The sequence below is a fragment of the Cyanistes caeruleus genome, chromosome 24 (assembly GCF_971803275.1).
Source record: "Cyanistes caeruleus chromosome 24, bCyaCae1.hap1.1, whole genome shotgun sequence".
Taxonomy (NCBI): Eukaryota; Metazoa; Chordata; class Aves; order Passeriformes; family Paridae; genus Cyanistes; species Cyanistes caeruleus.
Window position 1 is genome coordinate 3902770 of NC_141724.1, and position 21924 is coordinate 3924693.

Here is a 21924-nt window from a genome sequence, read left to right on the forward strand (position 1 = left end):
GGGTCTGAGCAGACCAGGTGTGGGTGTTATTCACTAACGTGAGATGCAGTTTTCCAGCAATGCAAGTGACAGCCAGTATTGAGTGGAAATTGATTATCTGTGTGAAGCAGGGATTAAAAATAGCAGCTTTGTGTCAAACCCCACGTATGTTTTGACTAAATCCTCAATAACAAGGAGAAGGGATAAAAGATGGAGATTATACAGAGAATGCCAAAACCCAAAAAGCCTGGATTAGAGAAGAAAAGGATTTGAGTGGGTTGCTGCAATTAATGATTGTCAAGTGCCATCAGCTGGGACTGCTGTGGTTTCTTCTGGGGACATCTTGTCCTTTGGTTTGCCAACCTGCCAGAGGCACTGCCAGCTCATTGTCCTGCTCCCCTGAGACTCCTCCAGCTCAGTCAAAGGTTCAGGGGCTCGTGGCCAGTGTTTGACCCACCCAGTCAAGCAGTTTCAATGTTCAGAAACTCTTCCCCTAATTAAACACGGGACATTCCCAGAAAGGATGATGGTCTCAGAAAGCTTCTCCTCCCCTTGTTCCCCAGCAGAAGCCCTCAGAATGCTCTGTGCTGGGAAACTAATGCAGTTCTACCACTTTTTTTGTTGCAGTGTGCTTGGAGTACTCTTTCTGCTGCTGCAGCTGGTGCTCAGCTGCTGCCCCAGAGATGGTGCGGCTGTCCCAGCCCAGGCAGGAGCTGCAGGGCCCACGTCTGCTCCAAATTTGCTCCATCTGCTCTTCTCCAGCCCCACACCTTGCCAGGCTCTGTCATTGTCACATTTTATGGCACCCACTGTCCCACCCCCAACCACACAACACACAATTCCTGCTTCCACAGAAGAAAATATTTCACCAGATGGGGCAGAACTTACAAATAAAACAATTTTATTGAGTTTCTGCTCCTATAGCATGTGGCACATAAAGAGAATTAAGACACAAGGTGTGATGAGGAATGATGTATTTACCCTTCACTGAACAAAGGATTCATCTCAGCCAGGAGCAATGCAAACACCCCTCTCTGCCAGCTGTGATGTGCAGCCAGGGGTGATGCGGTGACATTTGGGAAAATGGAAACTGAAGTTGACCTGAGGATTGTGGCTGATGAACACAGTCCTGCTGACCTGAGGGGAGGAGAGCCGACTACCTCCAAACCAAAATATTTGCTTTTGCTTAATTTAATTAAGGTGGAATAAACAGCACTAATGCACTTCTTAACTCAGAGAAAAATCCAGGATGAGAAAGTGTCCAAAATCCACAGCTGGCTGATAAAGATCAGCTGATTTAGCTGTAAAGCCAGTACTTGGGATATTCTAACTTCATTCTTGGCCTCTGCAGCCAAGGAACCAGCAAAGCTGCTTTTTTTTTTTTCCCAGAACTTGACCTTCCTTCAAGGCTTGTGCTGAGAAACTTTATTCTTTAAGGAAGTGCTGACAGTCTCAAGAAAATAGATTGGAAGCTTTTTTCAACATCAGTCATGTTTCTGTATTTCCCTTTCCCCCTTGGGTCACCCTTTATTGCTTGGATGAGATAAGAAATAGAGATCCAGTGGTCATGCAGGGCTGTCACACATTTCTGTAACATCTTCCCCAATTTTTTTCCTGAATCCCACCTGCGGCAACGCTGTTTCCTCCACTCCAGATAACGCAGGGGTGTTATGGGGGATAAGCAGCAGCTACAAAGGGGGCTGAAGGAACTGTTCATGCAAATAGCTCTGGGGAGACTTCAGATACAGGGGAAAAAAACCCAGGGTTCCCCTCCTGAGGAATCAACAGCATTTTTTTTTTTTTTATATATGACAAAAGGAATTATGGGGTACACACTGCACAAACTTCTAAAGAGCTCATGGACACCTCTACATGAACAGGAATCCTGGGGACACTCTGCAGGGCTGGGGCTGACCATGAGGATGGAGCTACTGGTGGCTTGGGAGGGTCTCTCCCATCTTCTGCCACAGCTTTCCAGTGGCCACTGTCCCCTGTCCCGGCCACCTCTGCTCTCTGCAGACACCTCCTCACCCCTTTCCAGCCTTCGCACACACTAAAAATTATTTTACACGTTATTTTACAGACCAAACTCCCAGCACATCTCAGGTCACCTTCTCCCTCTGGAAACAGATCCGTACAGCAAAAGCCACAAAAATAACATCACCTTGGGAGACATATTAGACAAAAAACATATTTGACCACAAAACAGGTTTCTACCTTTACTTACGCAGGAACAACTAGACCAGAAGTCCCGCTGCAGCCACCGCCCCTCAGCAACCACTGAGACTGAAGGCCAAGTGCAAAAATTACTTGGTTTAGTCCCATTTTGCTGTCCTTGCTGCAGATCACGGTGTGGGGGGTGGTTTGGGGGAGGGACAGGAGCCCTGGCTGTCAAAGCTTGCTGCCCGGCCGTGCCACTGGGGGACAGAAGAAAATCAAGGTGACCAAACAGGAGAGATGATCTGGGATTATTCCCAATAATAATTGCACCGTGTTGTCTATCTCCTCTTCCTCAGTATTCCCATCCCATCCCATCCCATCCCATCCCATCCCATCCCATCCCACCCCATCCCATCCCATCCCATCCCATCCCATCCCATCCCATCCCATCCCATCCCATCCCAACCCATCCCATCCCATCCCATCCCATCCCATCCCATCCCATCCCACCCTTGCCCAGCTCCTGCCCTGACATGGTCTCATCTGCTCTATGAGTTCCAGCTTATGCAATGCCCGTGTTTAACCACTCAGGAGGAACTGCTGAACAATTTACTTTATTGTCTTGTAAATCAATTCCCAATTGCGAGGATTCCTCATCAAAAAAAAGGAAAATAAACAGTGTCTGTGTGTGCTGTGAAGACAAAGTGCTCTCAGCTCTTCCCTGCTTTATTGCTGTTGTCTTTTCAGTTTAAAAATACTGTCTAAGCTCAGAAGTACTTGAGGCTTTCCAGTCTGGTAATTTTACTCCACAGCAGCTCTGGCCACAGCACCGGAGACATTTCTCAAAGGGAAATCAGACCAGAGACTCAGTGGATGGAGCAAACATTTTTTTGCCATACTTAGGGGATCATAAATTATTTTTCATCTGCCTTGAGGGCTATTATCATAATTCAAACCCATTATTTCTGAACCTTTTGAGCACTTGCCCATCTCACCATCTTGTTTTATTAAATTCCAGTGACAAATGATAGACATCTCCCAGAGACAACGGGAGGGAGAATTTCCACTGCCTGAATCAATTCCCTCTCCTCCCACATCATTAGAAATTCTTTGCTGGTTGATATTAATGCTTAAGCATGTATGAATTTCATTTCTCTGGGTGAAAACTTACTTGAGGAAGCAGACCTCACCCTTGCCTTGGCAAAGCCATCTCGAATGAAAACAAGAGAACAGCAGCCTGGTGGTCACAGGGTGGCTGAGCAGGGCCAGCAGACCCTTGCAGATGCTCCATGGGTTTGGAGTGGTCAAAAATTTAGCTAATTTGGCCAATTTCCTTCCCCAAATGAGCCTGTCAGTGTAGAGTAACTCACTGCACAGGTTTGCATTGAAAATCCTGTATTTCAGGGCTGAGCAGAAATTAATGAATGAAGATGAGAAGCTTGTCCTGGCAAACAGCTGCCTTAAGGTAAGGAAACACTTCCTTCTATGTTTCTCTTGTCAAAAAAATTGGCAAAAATCCCTGAGGAATTGATAATACAGGTACAACCTCCCCACGGGGACTGCCAATGAGCAGATTGCAGAAATTACAACAGAAATGGTCTTTTGGCAGAGCCTTCCCCATGCTCTTTGCCTCATGCTGTATGCATGACAATGACAGCGCTGCTACTCCAAAAATGTGATAAAAACTCTTCCAAGGTGTGTGAATTCCAAGCACAGAAAATTTTAAAAATCTTGTGCATGCAGGATCTGAGCACAGAGATGGAGCGCAGGGTTTGACCTGAGACCTTGGAAAAGACTTCTTAATTTAGAGACCACGAGCAAAAATGTGGGTTGGTAGTTTAGACAGAAAGACATTAAGCTAGGTAGTGGAAAATTCTAAGGTTTTAAAGTTAAGATATAGAAGGAGTTACAAAGGTAATAAGTTTTAAGATGTACCGAGTAGTTTTGTGTCATTACACGATTGGTTAAGAAAGCCTGCACTGTGGCAAAGATGTGTTAGACAAAATAATTAACTCTTGGTGTGAAAGTAAAAACATTCTTTGTGGCAGTAGTTTTATGGCCAATTAACCTTTAAGAGACCTGCTACCCTGTGGTCTTGTGACCCCTGACTATGAACATCTGGCACATACGGTGAAGACATTCTCACTCCTCCATGAGACCGTAAAAGAAGAGTAATAAATCATGCTTTAAAACATCTCCCAGTAGTCCCATGTCTCAAAATCCCAGTACCAAGGATAGATCCAAATGACTAGAGAGGAACCTGGAGATGCTTTTCCTTCATTTAATTAGAAAAGGTGGGCCATGCATAGTTTACCCAACAGTCAGAAACAAATCAATCAAAGTTCAATCAAAGTCAAACAGGCCCAGAAGTCTGGGAGGGCTTATCTTTAAAGATAAATGATTATTCTACATTATGGACATGACTTGGCTCTCAGCAGAGTTATCAGTTTTTATCTGGAGCAATGTTTTAAACAAATAAGTTCTCCCCTGCTGCATGTCAGAGGCACTTGGCAACACCAAAGACCTGTTTTGCATCGTGCTGATGACACGACTCTGCCACACCAGGGTTTGTCCTTCAGAGATAACAGGGAAAATCCCCATTTTCAGAAGTTCCCTTTTCAAAGCCTGGAAGAACAAGATATAATATTCTATTTCCCTTTGTGCACACACCCCAGAACCTGGCTGATGGGTGGAAGAATGCAGAAGGAACATGGGTGGGGTGGCTGAAGCACCGGGGGAGGGTGCAGCTGCCAGCAAGACCTCGGGGTTGAACACTGGGAACAACTTGTGCTGAGGGGAAGAATTTATTGTCAGAACAACCCCACAAAGAGGGATTCTCCCTTTCTGCTCAGAAACTCGCCTTCTGAACATCTGTGTGAGGAGGATAGCACTTAAAAGCCTGTAATTAATGATTCATTTGCACATGTTCTCCATGTTCCCTCTTTAATGATGATGGTCATTAGAGAAGTGCAGTCATTATGGTTTGTTATTCCCTGTTGATAAATATGGAGCAACGAAAGACATGATGTGCATCTGAAGCGTTTCCCTTTTCACTGGAGCCTTTTCCAGCACTGAAAGCAAAGAGGGAGCAGCACCAGCTCGTGGAGGAAGGGCCCAAATTGCTGTTGGCACAGAAATGAGGGGTTAGGTCATGTTAGCCCAGCACTGTGGCTGCTGGGACAGGCTGGAGCTGCCCAGGTCCTCATGGTGGACAAAGAATCATGGCCCAACACATCCCATCCCTCAGCCTCAGGAGGAGGCTGGTCCAACACCACAGACACAACCATCCATCCATCCATCCATCCATCCATCCATCCATCATCCATCATCCATCATCCATCCATCCATCCATCCATCATCCATCCATCCATCCATCCATCCATCCATCCATCCATCCATCCATCATCCATCCATCATCCATCCATCATCCATCCATCCATCCATCCATCCATCCATCCATCCATCCATCATCCATCCATCATCCATCCATCCATCCATCCATCCATCCATCCATCCATCACTCCCTGCTGTGGCAGGGTAAGGGGGCCAGGGCTGGGCCATCCTCCTGAAGCAGCACAGCCCTGGTGACATTTTCCTGGCAAATTCACCAGAAATTGTGACTCTGAGCTGTACTCAAATTATGGTGGGAGCTCTTCCTCCTGGCCAAAGATTTTCCAAGGCGCCAGGCAGGGTGTCGGTTAGCAAAGAAATTACATATTCCCACAATTTTCTCCTCCATGAGTGGTGGGGAGGGGGGTGGGACCCCAGCTACAGCATGGGGAGATGGCAGCACCTGGAGCAGCTCCATGTCCCCACACACACTGCTCCAGTCACCCATCCCTCCATTTAGACATCCAAGGGACAATTCAATCCGGCTCCCTCGCCTTGGTTTGAGGTCAAGCACTCAGGGGAGACTCAGATGAGGCCAGAGGCTGCTCCTGATGGTCAGAGCACACAGAGACCATCACAAGGATCATCTGGGAAGCGAACGCTCCATTTGCTGCTGCCCAGCACAAATGCTCTTGGAGATGAAGATGAAGAAGACAAAGAGGAAGGTGAAAATGATGGCTCAGGATGTCAGCACAGCCCAAGTTCATCCCCACAAAGGGATGAGGGTGGCATGAAGGTGAGGAAGGCGTGAAGGGCCGACAGTTCTCCCCCAGCCTCCTCAGGACAGATGGACAGAGAACCAGCAGCCCACAGAGCCTGGAAGGATGGAGCAGCTGCACAGGGACCCAGAGCTGGGATTGCAGGACCAAAACCCCAAATTTCTTTTCAAAGGTACCCAAACACAACATAGAAGAGATGATGCAATGTCTTGCAACCAACAAATACCATTTCCCATTAATTTCTCTCCAGGAGCCTGTGCCTCTTCTGTTCAGTTTTTCTTTTAGGCTGCACTGGAGATTTGCAGACAGCCGTGCTAAAACTTAAAAGGGCAAATAAACACAGGGACCATTTGCTTGCTCTCTCTGTGCACCAGTTTGTGGCAAAAATACCAGAACAGATGATCAGAGGGTTTTTTCTTTCCTTTTAAGCAGAGCTCCTGACCTGTGCACTGAGGGGTGAAATGATTCACTCGGTTTTTTTCCAGAGTCTTGGGGGCTCAGCCATGGTTTCAAAAGTGTATTTTAGAAGGTGAGTCATCTTACATGTCTTCCTTGGTTTCTCTGTGTTTCATCATAACAAAAATGCCTCCTTATTACTTTTTTCTTAGTGATTTTCAAAAACTTTGCAGGAGTTTTTCTTTAAAAACTCCACCTGCATCTGAAGAACAGCGCAGTAAAGCCATAAATATTGCAACCTGGACAAAGAACTCCTGCCCCTGGGTCAGCCATGGCAACTGTAGTCACATTGTGAGATGCTACAGATGCCAAGAGATCAAATGAGAAATAATTCCTTTTCTGCTGAAACCTTGTGGCTGCTGGTCTCCAGCTCCCTGTGGCGGTGGGAGGTGACACACGGAGCCTGCCCAGGCCCAGCAGGGGAAGGGGAATGAACTCCTGGTTGCTGTTCAGCACCCAAGGCAGAGTTAGCACTGCACACAAAGTGCACAAGGGTTTAATTCTGCTCTGACTCAGCCCTGCATAGCTGATCCCTGTGCTGATTCACAGCTCAAGGTGAGCTCACAGATCACCTCAAAAGAGGGAGGGTGAATTTACAGGTGTCCACTGGCTGATACATCCACCTCCAGTGGGTCTTAAGCTCAAACATCAATGCCAGGTTTTCCTTTGTGTATAATTGACCTGGGCTGGGACAGAGGGCACTGAGCACAAACTGATTTCTTAATTATACGATGGTTTGGGTTGGGAAGGGACTTAAAAATCATCCAGTTCCAACCCCCCGCTATGGGCAGGGACACCTTCCACTATCCCAGGCTGCTCCAAACCCCATACAGGCTGGCCTTGGACACTTCCAGGGATCCAGGGGCATCTCTGGGCACCCTGCGCCACCTCCCCACCCCTTCTTGTTGGAGGAAAGAGCAGATTTCAAAGAAAGACAGGGTTTATACAGTAATTGACTCTACTGTGGAGTCTCAGCAAGCCCTGTGTCTGCCTTTCAGTGCAGCTCAGCACTGAACTTCAAGGGGAAAATGAGATGCTTTTTCTTAAGTAAAAAGAATAAGTTGCACTTATTCTGTGGCTTTGAGGGAAAATACCTCCCCAGTCCCAGACACAGAGGGAGGTTTTATTGCCTTTATTATAGTATCACTGGCCTCAAACACTTGTGCTTTTTTCTCATATTTGAAGTGTCAAAGGCGTGTGTGCCCTTTTCCACATCTCTCTCCTCCAGAAATTATGACCTAAATCAGGCAAAGCCAAATAGCACTATAGAAGCGTGAGAAATTGGAGTGCAAGGGGGAAGAAAATGCCAGAGATGGTCAAAATGGTACCCAGGCATTTCAGCCCTATTTTATCATCTAGGGCTGCATCAAGTCAATCTCTTTCTCTGAAGATGCTTAGAGCTATTACATTTGTTCTATTTATTCTCCCTCAAAGGCTTGGAGATGAGTCAACAGAAAAATCTTTTAGGATGAAAAATTGAAACTTGAAATAGGCAATATCCCTGGACAATTTGTTCTGCAATCAGAGCAGCATTCTCTTTCCTTACTGCTTTCAATCTCTAATTTAAAAAGGAAAAGGAAAAAAGAAAAAAAAGAAAAATCCCTAAAATGTAACAGTCACATCTGTAAATACAGTTCTGTTCAGTCTCGCTCGCGAGCTCAAGGAGCTATTTTGAGGCAATACAGAAGTGCTTGTTTTCTAGAGTTCATTTCTGGTGAGAAAATTCCCTCAGTTCTGCTCAGAAAATCCCAGGCGAGAGCAGGAGCTCTCTGAAAGCCTGGAGCCAGCCCACTCCCGCACAGCACTGGCACTGGAAGGGAAGGACAAGCCCACATACCTCTTTAAAGGATTTCTTCACCTCCACCAGTGGGTGCCAGTGGGCGATGGGCTTGCGGGGGTAGGCCAGCATCTCGTTCCAGTGGTCTCTGCCCAGCCCCTCGGCGTTGACCCCCACACGGCAAACCCCGATGATCTCGTTGTGGCCCACCCTGAGGAACAGCAGAGAAGCAGCACCATCATCCATCATCCATCCATCCATCCATCCATCCATCCATCCATCCATCCATCCATCATCCATCCATCATCCATCATCCATCCATCCATCCATCATCCATCCATCCATCCATCCATCCATCCATCCATCCATCATCCATCCATCCATCCATCCATCCATCCATCCATCATCCATCCATCCATCCATCCATCATCCATCCATCCATCCATCCATCCATCATCCTTCCATCCATCCATCCATCCATCCATCCATCCATCCATCCATCATCCATCCATCATCCATCCATCATCCATCCATCCATCCATCCATCCATCCATCCATCCATCCATCCATCCATCCATCATCCTTCCATCCATCCATCCATCCATCCATCATCCATCCATCATCCATCATCCATCCATCACCCTTCCATCCATCCATCATCCTTCCATCCATCCATCCATCCATCCATCCATCATCCATCCATCCATCATCCATCCATCCATCCATCCATCCATCATCCATCCATCCATCCATCCATCCATCCATCCATCCATCCATCCATCATCCATCCATCCATCATCCATCCATCATCCATCATCCATCCATCCATCCATCCCTCAGGCTGCCCACACCTGGCCAGGCAGAGCCGGGACCCCACTGCTGGTGAGCCTGGGTTGTTGTGTCTGCCCCAGCACTGCCATCACCATAGGTAATTAATTATAGTTCTTAAATTATTTTAACTTCAGGTCAGCCCAGACACAGAGGTGTGAGTAGTGCTCTACAGCAAGAATAACCCCAGGTTCAGTAATGCCTAATTCATACACCCCATGCTGCTAGGACTGACATTATTTGCTTTCTAAACTGGGTTGCAGGACAAGTAAATAACCAAGGGAGACATGGCACTTGCTCAAGGAAATGCCATAAAGCAAGGACCAGCTTTGCCAAACTTGCTGTTTTTCCATAGCCATAAATATCAATGTCACTGTAGCGATAGATCACCAGAGACAGGTGGATATCACTGAACTCTGTACATCGAGGCTATGGAAAGCACTGTGGAAAATTGCATTTGAGCAGGAAAATCTGCACCAAATGGGATTCTCTCCCCTCCAGCTCTCCAGAGCCTCCCACCTACCGATCATAATCCATGACAGAGATAAGGAGGCTGACTTGATCCATGTTCTCGGGGGGAATGTCAAAGATTATTGCTTCATTGTAGGTGGGATTAAGAGTGTTTTTCTTTATGGTGGTTTTCTTCTTTTTCAGTCTTCGCCCATCACAGAGCAAAGACACTTTGACATATGGATCTAGGGAGGAAAAGATGGGAGAAGACCTTTTGTTGATAGAGGTGCATTGTTACCTTTGCAATATAGAAACAGGTTTATCAGAGGATGGGCTGTGAGCTCCCAGGAGCCAGAGGCACTCTTCAATGTGGCGACGTGACTAGAGGGAGACAAAGAGTAACACTGTCCCACCCCAAACCCCTTCTGAAGGGCGGCCCAGGAGTTCTGATTGATATTGAGACCCTGGAGGGTTTCTCCCTTGCTGTGTTTCTAGTGGTCCCTGACCCTGAACAGGTGGAGACCCTTGGGGGTTCTGTCCCTCAAAAAACCCGGCTCTGCCTTTGTTCGGGGCTCTTTGTTCTGGATCTGAGTTTGTTCCCGTGCTGAATAAATGGTTTCATAAACTGGAAGCCTGTCTCAGTGGTGTTCCATGCTGGTCCCCAGAACCCTGCAGCTTCCCTGGACGAGATCCTGAGGTTGCAGACTGCAACACTTCAAATAGACTTTTTCTAAAAGTTTGTTTGCAGACCAGTAAAATCCTCCATTTCTCATCCTGGTGTGGGTGGTGACCTGAGGTTCAGGCACCAGAGAACCAGCACTGCATTATTATTATTGCAGAAAGGCTGAGCTGGCTTCACCTGAAGAAAGACTCAATTCTCAGACATTTCATACAGCATTAAGCTCCAGCTGGACAGAAACATTTTCTGCAAAGGTCTCTGTTATTACTGCTTTTTGTACAATGAAATGCAGATACTCTGAACTTGGTGTCTGGAAAAGAAACTGGGATTTATGATGAAAACCAGAATTTGTGCATGCTAAATTTGCAAGTCAGCTCTTTGAAGTTTCAAATGCAAACAGTCTTCAGGTGACTGTGAGCCTCAGGTGTGACTACTGGCCACTGTACAGGGAAATGTACATTCCAGTGGGGTTTATCCAGGATTTATGATCCTTTCCTGATCTTGGGGTGGAAGAATTGATTCTGGCTATAGAGGGTTCCAAGAGATCTAAGTGTCTAACCCAAGAGATGGATCAGAGCTCTGGCCCAGCAAACCCTCCAGTGGGATGGGAAAAAAGCCACAGATAATTCTGCTTTAAAAATTTTGTTTGCACTTAAAACACGGATAGGGCTTTTTCAGTTATTTCTGAAAAACATGATGGTTCACCCACCATCTACTGAGGATACGGTGAACAAGAGGAGGAAATGTGGACGCAGGGGGGTCCTCCTCAGCCACCAAACACCCACCTGAGTAACCTGTGATGTCCATAGCTTTAAGATTTCTGCATTTAATGACTGTTAAGGTGAGGCGACCTGCAGTTGGCAAATAACAAAGGGAAAACATGATCTCGCCCAGGTCCACGCTTTCCTTCAATAAAACAGAGAATACATTTTATTGGAAATGTGCAGAACCAGCCAGGTGCCTCCTCTCCCACCCCAGTACTTCCTCTGTTCTGCCATTTGGAGTGAAGGGCACTTTATGGTGGTGATTCCAGTGCCCCCCAACACGATTTGGTTAAAAATGAATACAGAGAACAGGAAAAACAAGTTACACCTTCACATCTTAGTTAAGGACAATCTTCCTCTGCCTCACTGAAGTCCGTGCTTCCTATTGCAACCTCCCAGATATGCACAGCTAATGCCCAGCTGATTCACTGCTGCTCCACTGCTCACACAGAGGAGATGGGATTTCTCACACTAAATCAATGCAGTGAGGTAATCAAATTAGTATCAAGTCTTATTTGAATGTATAGAACATGTCTATAGTGCCTGGTTCCTCCAGGAATGTGACAAACACAGGAAGGTGACAGAAAGATGCACTCCTAACATGCAGAAGCTGTGTTCCCTGGCTGTGCACTGCAAAAATCTCCTCAGAAACTTTATGGGACAGCCAGTGCCATCAGTTCATAACATCACAGACTGGTTTGGGTTGGAAGAGACCTTGAATATATTCTAGCTTCAACCCCCCGCTACAGACAGGGATGAATTCAGTAATAAAGGTTTATGACTGACAGTGCCTAACATTTCTGCTTAAAATGAAAATGTCTTTGAGTAGCACACCAGTTTTCTCTAAAGCTGGGCAAGAGGTTTTTTTGGCAACTGTGGGGTCAAAGATTTAAGCCAGAAGACAACCAAGAAGGGCCCATTGAGCTTTTTTGTTTGTGACATGTCTACATTTGGAGCACCAAGCCCTCTGAGATGGCCTCAAGGAGCTGGCACAGAGTGGGGCTGTGTGTGTGTGAGTACTAATGGGGAATTAACCAGCAGATGGCACTCAGAAATGTTTGGTACTTTTGGATTACACAGAGGCCAACACAATTTACTCTTTTAGTGCCCCATCAAATAACTTTTATCCATGGCTCTTAGCACTTCTTAGCACTGCAGCTTCATCAACTACACCTCCTAAAAGCCCTTTCTGTCATTGCCTTGCCCACAGGAATTCAGGGAAAAATAAACAAACCAAATGTCTTATTTAAACTGGAAAGCATCATTATCCAAGGTCAGCAGAAAGATTTCCAAACACCTTCTAAAAATGGATTTAAAAAAAAAAAATCTTATTTTCTACATACAGATCCCACATCTGTAGAGCAAACAACCCATTTATTTTTAGAAACAGTGTGTTTGATTCCTTTCAATGTGATATAATGATCTGCTGAAAAGAAATTGTAGCTGTTAGGAGTAGTGTGGTGGAATTGGAAAGACAAGTAAATGCACTTAAAGCTTTGCTAAGTGTTAGGGGAATAGATCTTGTTGATGGATGAGGTTTTTGCCAAATTATTTCCTGCTCATTCTCAGGTAAGGCAAAGATTAAATCTTTATTCCACTTAGATGTGCAGAATACTAATGAATATTATATAAAATTTTGATTGGCTCTGTTCTTTCATGCATTCTTTGTTGTTAGTTGGTGTGAGAAGGATGAAGGCAGGAGACCTTGGACGAGATGTCAGAAGAGAGCAGCCCCCTGTGAGATGCTGAGAACACCCTCTGAACACCATCTCATCTTCTATTCCCCTCCTTGCACTGAGAGGACCAATTCAGGGTATAAAATGAACATAAATTGTTCTTTGACCTCATTGTATCAGGTCAAGAGATTTTTCTTTGCAACCATAATGCATAAATACAAGAGAGCAAAGTGTGTCCTGTGGGTACATTATTTTCTTGCAGATTATAGACATTGCGATATTTCCAAAATTCATATCAGTACCTTTTAGAAAATAATGGAAGTTCTGAATCAATAGACTTGAAACCAAAGATGTTTCCCTGATTCACAAGCTGTACAGTCATTAATTAAGTAGCTATGTGCTGGCTATTTGGCCAGCTCAGTGCTTAAATGTGTTCCTACCCTCTTACCCACACCATTGATCTCATGCATTATTAGGCACCCAGAGCTTTCTTGGGGCTTTGTGCAAACTGTATTTACCCTTCCCAATTTTGATTAAACAGAAATGTCCTTGGGTGTGCTACAGCTGGCTGAGATGTCCCAGGAGCAGCACATTCCATAAGAATGGCACAGACAGGACAAGGGGATGGAGCCAAATGTGGTGCTGGATGTGTCTGTTGCAGCTCTTCCAGGCTCCTGCTCAACACATCTTGGGCATGGAGTTGGCTCTGCTCCCCTCACACCTTCTCTGGAGGCTTTTCCCTCAACAGCCCTTTTGTTGGTGCATCTCCACCTGCTTTTGTGGGGTTTTCCCCCATTAAATGAGATTATTTAGCCAGGAAAACGTCCCCTATGGCTTGCAGAACCAACAGGCAGGCTCCTCCAGGAGGCACCAGCACATCAGGTGCACTTTGCTCCCCTTCCAGCAGTCCCTCTCTGGGTGAAGGATGTGCCTGGTGCCTGCTTGCCTCTCTGCTTCAATTTCTGCTTCAATTACCATCCATCAATCACAGCAACCATGGATGTTTGCAGCTTGGAAGCCAAGAGCTGTGAGTACCCTGCTAACTCAAACAGTTGCTTTCCTCATGGTTGATCCTGCGCCTCCTTCCCACTGCCCTCCCAGGCGAGATGCTCAAAAGGCAGCACAGCAGCAATCCCCAGCACACCCCCAGTGCTGCCCCAGGGTGCATGGAAGGCAGCACCTCCATCCCTGTGTCCTCAGGCTGGCAGAGCCAAAGCTCTCCGTGCGCTCCCAGCACAGCTCCAGCCCCTGATCCACCTTCCAGGGTGATGTTCTGTGTGCACCCCATGCCCCCCGAATGCCCCAGGACTGTGTCCCCCTTGGGCACAGCAGCACAGGACACAGGGCTGTGCAAACCTGTTGGACTTCACAGAGCTGTCAGGAGGTTCTGAACACCCTGCAGCAGACTGGTGGGGAACACGGTGCTGGGAAAAAAAAACACCAGAGTTACAAAGCAAATTGTCTTCTGGCACTGCTGGCCACAAGAAATATTTGTGTTTGACAGCTCCCTCCTCAGCACAGAAAGCAGGGGAACAAAAGTATGAGATGAGTATGAGGAAAGCTGCAGGACAGATTTTTGTGAGTTGTGGTGTTCTGCCAGTCACCAGGAAAGATGTGACAGGGCCCACGCTTCCAGCCACAGGGGTGGGGATGTCTCATCTTTCAGTCTCAGAAATAATGTGAAATGACAATGACAGTGGCTGATTTGGTGTCCAGCTGCAGAACAGTTCAATCGTTCATTGGCCCTTAAGACCAGCCAGATCCTCCTGGGAGGGCAGTGGAGGAGCAGGCAGCTATAATGGAGAGGTTAATGTCACTGCTCTGCACTCAGTGATCAATGTGAACACTTGGCTTCTCCTGCCAGCTCTGTGTGACACAGAAGGGGCTGGGACTTTTCCTCTCCGAGGCTTGGCTTCTCTTTCAGAGGGAATTCAACAGAACTCCTAAAAGACCCAAGTCCAGCTGCTGGAAGAGTTGCCAGCAGCACATCCAGCATCTCTTAGCACCAAGGGCTCCACAGAGCTCTTCCTTATTGCGACCATGTGATGCCTTAAGCTTTTAGCTTTTCTATTTTTCAGATACTGTACTCCATTTGTGAATAACTCTGAACTCCATATAGACTGTTAGCAAGCTCTCTCCACATTTTTGTCAGACAAAACAATCCTTCCAGGCCTGAGAACTAAGGACACCCTCTGCCTCAGGCCCTGAGAAGTATAAACAAAAGTGAATTGTAGGGGGAGCAAACTGGGGGAATGTGATTTCCTTACCTGAAGCTGTAATTGGAGAATAAACCCCTGATATGCAAACAGACCAAACTCATGCCTGTCTGAAAAATTTGTGACCATTGTCCATCTTGGGTGTAGCCTCTGGGAGGCTTTTGGCTGCCAAAGGTGTGTCTGTTGAAGAACTTTAATAAGCACTCGCTTTATTCTCTTAACTCTGTCTAGCTCATCACAGGTGCATGTGGCAGAGAACTGTGCCGTGGCTGAGGGTCCCTGAGGCTAACAGGAGGCCAAGGAGCCCATCAGCTGGAGGATTTACCCCTGTGGAGAACCCCCACCCTGCCAGCAGACACTCACCGTCGTGGCGTACTGAATGTCCCTCCAGATGGAAGTCTCCCGGGAGAGGTCCGAGTCCTCAAGCAGGTTCTCCAAGATAACTTCTCCTATCATGTCATGCCTGGAGAACCTGTCAAAGTCAAAGACGCTCAGGTGGAGCTTCCTGCTGGCCAGCTCCTCGTGGGGCATGGGGAAGTGGAAGGACTCGTCGAAGGTGGGGTTCAGAGTCTTCCTGTGCACTCGTGTCTGGAACTTGCGTTTGCGGTCAGGCAGGAGGTAGATCTTCACGTAGGGATCCGAGCTGCCGCAGAAGTCTTTGGCTGGCAAGTCAAAAGCCCTGAGAATTCGGACAGTCAGCATCTCGTTCTCATAGTCGTACTTGAGGGTGAAGTTGATTTTCCCACAGGTTTTCTCTGCCTCTTTCTTGGGGTCCTCGGTGTCCACAATCTTTTGTTTGTAGAGCTCGGGCTTGATGCGGCCGATGCTGGTGGGCTGCTCAGCCACAGCTGGCGGCTCCAGGCCGTAATCCATGCTGGACACGTGCATCTGGCGAGGGAGGTGCCTCTTGAATGAGATGTGCCTGCAGGAGGAAGACACCAACAGCTCTCTGTGTTTACAAGGACATGGCTCTCCTTTTTCGCCCCCAGACTCAGAAAGCAAGAGAGCACAGAACGAGTTCCATAGGTGCTCCTGAGCTCTGCTCTGAACAGAGGGGAAACACCTCCAAAAACCTTCAAGGAACCAATCCAGCAAATTTCTTAAATTCCAGAGTATTTTCCACAAGCTATGTTTTCTCACCTGTGGCACGAGTCACAGCCCACAGCTGAACAGATGGGCCCAAACAACCCCTTACCCAAATCACAGACAGCACCACGTGGAGAATTTCCCCACCCTCAGTCCTTGTAAAATACCGGCACTAAACTCTCTCAGGCAAAACCAAAACCACCTTATTTTTCCTTTTTTTTTTTTTTGGTGAGAGAGACACAACCAGTTCAGAAGGCCAGGCTTTACTCATAGAACCACAGAATGGTTTGGGTTCAGAGGGTTTTAAAGCTCATCTCATTGCATCAGGGACACCTTCCCCTAGATCAGCTTGCTTCAAGCCCTATCCAGCCTGGTTTTGCTGGGTATTGCTGCTTCCAAACTTTTCCAACAGACTCATCAGAGACTGATAGATAATTGTTGACAGGGAGGGAGGCACAGCCTCGTTGGGAAGCGTCTCTTGCCTTGAGCTCTCCTCCAGCACAAGCTGTATGTAAGTAAAGCTTTATCTGAACAAAGCATAAAAGCTTTCTGTGGACTGAGGGCATTATTTCAGATTATCTGGCATTTACAAGAGCAGTTTATAGAGTTATTTAACCAAACTAAGAACTCTACAGCCAGAGCATTAGCTTTCAGTGATATGTGGTGCTTGGAGGCCTTGGCATGTTCCTAAGAGGTATTTTGGGGAGGGTTAGGCTGGGCTGTGAATCAGAAGAACCTGACAAGGAGAAAGTGGGTTTGAAACCTGCCCACGTACAGCCAAGTCCCACTTTGTTTGTCCTAATTCAGACTGGCTGAGGGTTTTTTTCTCCTCTGTTGGAAAGGTGAAGTAAAAGCAGAAGGAGTGTGTGCATGCAGAGAGGGAATCAGCTGCCCAAAACACAGTGTGGATAAATAAAAGAGTGTGGATCACAAACGCAGGTGGCACCGTGCTGATCTAACTTAGCTCCTACAAACAGGGGACTGCCATCCATGCCTCACTAATCCTGCAAAAGTACAGCCTATTTTCTGAGCTGTGCCTGATTTCCCTGTCACACTACTGTGCACGTCCCAGGCATGACCAGCGAGGCAAACAGGAGTGCTGGGGCACAGCCAGGACCCTGCCATCCCTTTCCTGTCGCCATTTCACCACCTTCTGTGTCAAGGAGAGATGCTGCATTTCACAGAATGGTTTGTTTTAAAGGAACCTCACAATTCACTTCATTCCACCTTCCACTGTCCCAGGCTGCTCCAACCTGGCCTTGGACACTTCCAGGGGTGGGGCAGCCACAGCTTCTCTGGGCAGCCTGTGCCAGGGCCTTGCCCCACTCTGAGTAAAGAACACTTTTCTAACATCTAATCTAAATCTCTCCTCAGTATCCAAGCTGGGAGGGTGTCCCAAGGTTCACACAGCCTTTCCCTGAATTCCTGAGGATGATGTTGATGTCTCTGTCCCCATCTGAGCACAAGCACCAAGCGCAGCTGGGTCTGGCCTCGTGCAACGAGCAATCCATCAATTGTGCTGATCTAATTGCTTCTGCCAGGAGCCACAACAGAGAGGGAGAGCCAAAAGGCCTAATTTTGTCTGACAGGGTGCATCATTGATACTTCAGCCTGCCTCTCATGCTGGAACAAAATTAAAGTGGCCAAAACATGCGGGTGACTTGACACAATGAGGTCATGCAGTAATAGGGATCAAATCCCTGATTTTTAAAAAGAGCCATGGTGAGCCAGTCTTAACACATTCATTGTTTAATGGCCAAGCTTTGGTCAGTAATCTGGTGTGTAGATGCTCTCTTTAGTCTCCCTGATGGTATCTAAACCCTTGGCTCCATCCAACAATCCTGCCACCTCTCCAGCTGCTCACAGAGCAGTGTCCCTGCTGAGCACCTCATCCCCACCCAGCAGGATCATGGAATATCCTGAGCTGGAGGGGACCCACAAGGATCATAAAGTCCAGTTCCAACCCCTGCACAGGCACCCCCAAATCCCACCCTGGGCATTCCCTGGAGTTCTGGCAGGGCCGTGCCCATTCCCTGGGGAGCCTGGGCAGTGCCAGCACCCTCTGGGGGAGGAAACTTCCCTGAGATCCAACCTAAACTCCCCTGGCACAGCTCCAGCTCTTCCCTGGGTCCTGCCACTGTTACAGAGAGCTGAGATCAGCATCCTGAGCTGCCCCTCAGGAGGAGCTGCAGTGCCTGATGAGCTCCAACCTCAAGCTGAGCACCCCATCCCATCCCATCCCATCCCATCCCATCCCATCCCATCCCATCCCATCCCATCTCACCCCATCCCATCCCATCCCATCCCATCCCATCCCATCCCATCCCATCCCATCCCATCCCATCCCATCCCATCCCATCCCATGGATCCCATCCCATCCCATGGATCCCATCCCATCCCATCCCATCCCATCCCATCCCACCCCACCCCACCCTCACCTGGTGGAAGATGCCGGCTCTGTGGTTTGCCTCTGGATCCGCGTGCGCCGCATGATGTGATCCTTCATGGACATCTGCACCTCTGCAGGGATGTCCGGGGAAGTGTGGCTGATCTTCACAGCCGCCTCCAGGAAGCTGATGGCCCCCGTGTCCTTGAGCTTGTCTGCCATGCTGGTCTTGTTGCCTGCCTCACTCCGCAGCACGGCCAGGTGGGAGGAAAGGGCCTTGTTCCTCCAGGGAACCCAGCACAGCTTCCAAAAGAGGAACACAAACACTGCCACCAGGGCCAGGCCACACACAATGACTATCACCGCAAGGAGGCTGACGGAGAGCTCTGAGGGAGAGAAGTGACAGGGAGGGATGGGAAAGAAGAAAAGAAGAGATGGATGGGGAGAAAATCATAAGTAAAAGGAAGAAATGGTCCAAACGGACTTAAATCACAACTAATGGAGAGCTCTTAGCATATTCTTCAAGCCAGAGACCAAGTGAGCACCCCCTGACAGGCTGGGGACACACCTGGGGAGAAAATGGGTGTCTCCATATGGGCAGAACTGTGAAGTTTTACACCCTGATGCTTCAACTGTCTATAAAATACCATCCTTGGTTTGTTCTGTGGCATCAGCAAACTGCTGAGTCTGAAATCAAGGAGACTGGTACAATTCCATGATAGAAACAAGCTTGGGTGCTGTACCACAGAAAGTGCCTTTTTGCTTCGTGTCACAGCTACTCAGTCACAGTAATGAAAAAAATCCATCTACCAGGGTCCTGGAAGTGGATTGCTGTTGTACTATGAGCACCCACATCTTGTCCAGATGTGCCCATAGGGAATAAAAAGTAAATACCAACACCAAGGAAAAACTAATCACAAGCTGCTGATGCGGAGAAACCAAACATAGCAGGAGTTTGTACAGAAGGTACTACACAGTCCTCCTCACTCTGAACAGCACAGGAGCTGCGGGTGTGCTCTGATGCTCTGAGACACTTTTACCTCATGTGTGGTGTATTTCAGTCCTTTTCTGGAAAGAGCTTCCTTACGTGTGGCTGACGAATCAGGAAAAATGGAAAATGGAAGATATATATACATGTGTGTGTGTATATATATATATATATATATATATATATATATAATCTATGCTGTGAAATGATTCACAGCACTGCACAAAGATAAACATTGGCTATTTTTGCTTCCTCAGGAATATTCTCTCAGGCCAAAACTCCAAGAGATCAGGATTCCAAGGAATATCAGTCCCTGATGGAGGAGGCAGGTTTTGTTCTGGAGGTAAGTCTTCAGCATGGACAATTCCATCATGGATTGACTTGAGCTCATGGACAATTCCTTGATCTGTGCTATTTGTAGTGCCCACTAAAGCCACACTCCTTAAATTACCCAAGTGCAAGTCATGAGAGAAAGACAAACAAAATACACCAAAACCCCCAAAAGTTTATATAGAACAAGCATTACCTCTTATCCACCCTATTTATGTCTATTCTTGGACAATAAATGTTTTGTGTGAATTTGAATTCCCTACCTGAGCCCCAAGGAATGGGGTGGGTGCCCTGAGCATTTCTGAGCTGGGGAACTCCCCTCTATACCACATCTCAGCTGCTCTAAACATAATTCCTGATGTGCTTTGCCTTAAACAGGAGCCATAAAACACCTTCTGTTCCCCTCGGTCGTTTAGTTTTGTAAAGCTATAATAAGACATTTAATCATAGAATCACGGGATGATTTGGGTAGAAGGAGCCTTAAAAATCATCTCATTCCACCCCCTGCTGTTGGCAGGGACACCTTCCACTAGACCAGCTTGCTTAGACCCTAGATCTAACCTTGCCTTGATATTAAGGCTGAAAAAAATCTGTGAAATACGAGGGATGACTAGGTTTTTAATCTTGAATGAATAACAGAATTAAAAAAAATATGGGAAAAACTCCCCCAATCACAACAAATCCCCCCACCCACCATTGGTGAACCACGACAGCAAAGTGTTCAGGAGCACATTTGTATTGTCAAATTTTGATCGGGTCTCTCTGGGAATGCAGCAACCACTGCAAATTTGGGATTCTTGCGCCAGCTCCCGTAAGTGAAATCTCCAGGCAGCATCAGACACAAAATGTGACATCCACACCCGAACAAGCCAGCCCTGTGCAGTGCCTGGGAAGCCATCTGTTGTTCCTGATGTCCTGGAGGATTTTGTTTTTCCACTAAATTACTGAGCCCAGCAAATCCGGCAGGAGCTGCAGGCAGAGCTCCCTGGATGCCTGTGGGTTTTTGACTCCAAGGGAAGGGCTGGAAGGGATGGGATAGATAAACATCACCCAGAGGTTTTTGCAACTTCACTTTCCCTTCCCAGCCTCTTGTACAGGTCATTTATTTTCTGTTGTAGCTCCAAGGTGGAAACACAGATTGATGCTGGGGTGAAAAAACAGGTCCCATCTTACTCAATAATAAATAAGGTTGTACCAGTCAGCAGCAGAGCTTCCTCAGAGATTTGCCTAAATGTATTCTTGCCAAAGCCAAGAGCACAGAGGTTCCACTTCCCTATCCTTTGAGTTAAATCTTGGAACGGTGCCCAGGAAACTCAGTGTCAAACATTCATAAGAAAACTCAAGAACCTGGACTTTTTGCAAATATGTCTGTGTTGGTACAAAGGAAATCATTGCAATGCAGTATCTCTCACTGCTGGGAATTCCTGCATGACAGAGAAGATTTTTAAAAATATATTTCCACCCATTCCAGGGAGTTTTATAAGCTACATGTCCCTGCCACCACAGCAGGCTCATTAATGGAAACCATCAGAAATAATCAATTATCCTTTCAGAAAACCTGTTGCCAGCTTGAGAAAGATCCTGGTTTCTGTCACTCCTTGCAGGGCTGGCATTCATAATGTCTCTGACAAGATTCACAGATACTTTTATGCATGACCTCCTACTCCTTCCTCTGACAGCTGACACAAAGCACAAGTGGAAGGGATCAGAATTTTACAGACAGTTTTTAAGCATCTGCCTGCTTAGAATATTGGGTTGTTTGAAGATGACATTGAATTGTCCAAGACTTTTTTGTGACTTATTAAACTTAAATATCAGTTGGACAGAGTTGACCTTCATTGATTTAATGAGCTTTCCCTTATTAAATTGAAAATACCAGTTAATTTCTAAAAAATACCTGCTATTGAAAATGCTATGCTTTAAATGTCCTTTAACTTACAATAAACCATAAAAACAAAATAATTCCCCACCTAAGAGAAAATGCCCCGGGGGCCAGAGGCTGCTTTGGTATTCCCGGTACCAGTGGAGGTAAGGCCAGTT

At 46.9% G+C, this 21924-nt stretch overlaps 1 protein-coding gene across 2 annotated transcripts in view; it reads right to left on the reverse strand.

The window, feature by feature from the left end:
* Window positions 1-863: 863 nt before the first annotated feature.
* Window positions 864-21924, reverse strand: part of SYT6 (synaptotagmin 6) — a 46411-nt gene continuing 25350 nt past the window's right edge. For both annotated transcript variants that reach the window (XM_086861841.1, XM_086861840.1), the window contains exons 2-7: window positions 18619-18952; window positions 15458-16016; window positions 11224-11344; window positions 9833-10004; window positions 8542-8692; window positions 864-2396 (exon numbers count right to left, since the gene is read on the reverse strand). In XM_086861841.1, coding sequence (XP_086717967.1) covers window positions 2325-2396; window positions 8542-8692; window positions 9833-10004; window positions 11224-11344; window positions 15458-16016; window positions 18619-18952 — 1409 coding nt within the window. In that variant the 3' untranslated portion in view covers window positions 864-2324. The remainder of the gene's footprint in view (window positions 2397-8541; window positions 8693-9832; window positions 10005-11223; window positions 11345-15457; window positions 16017-18618; window positions 18953-21924) is intronic.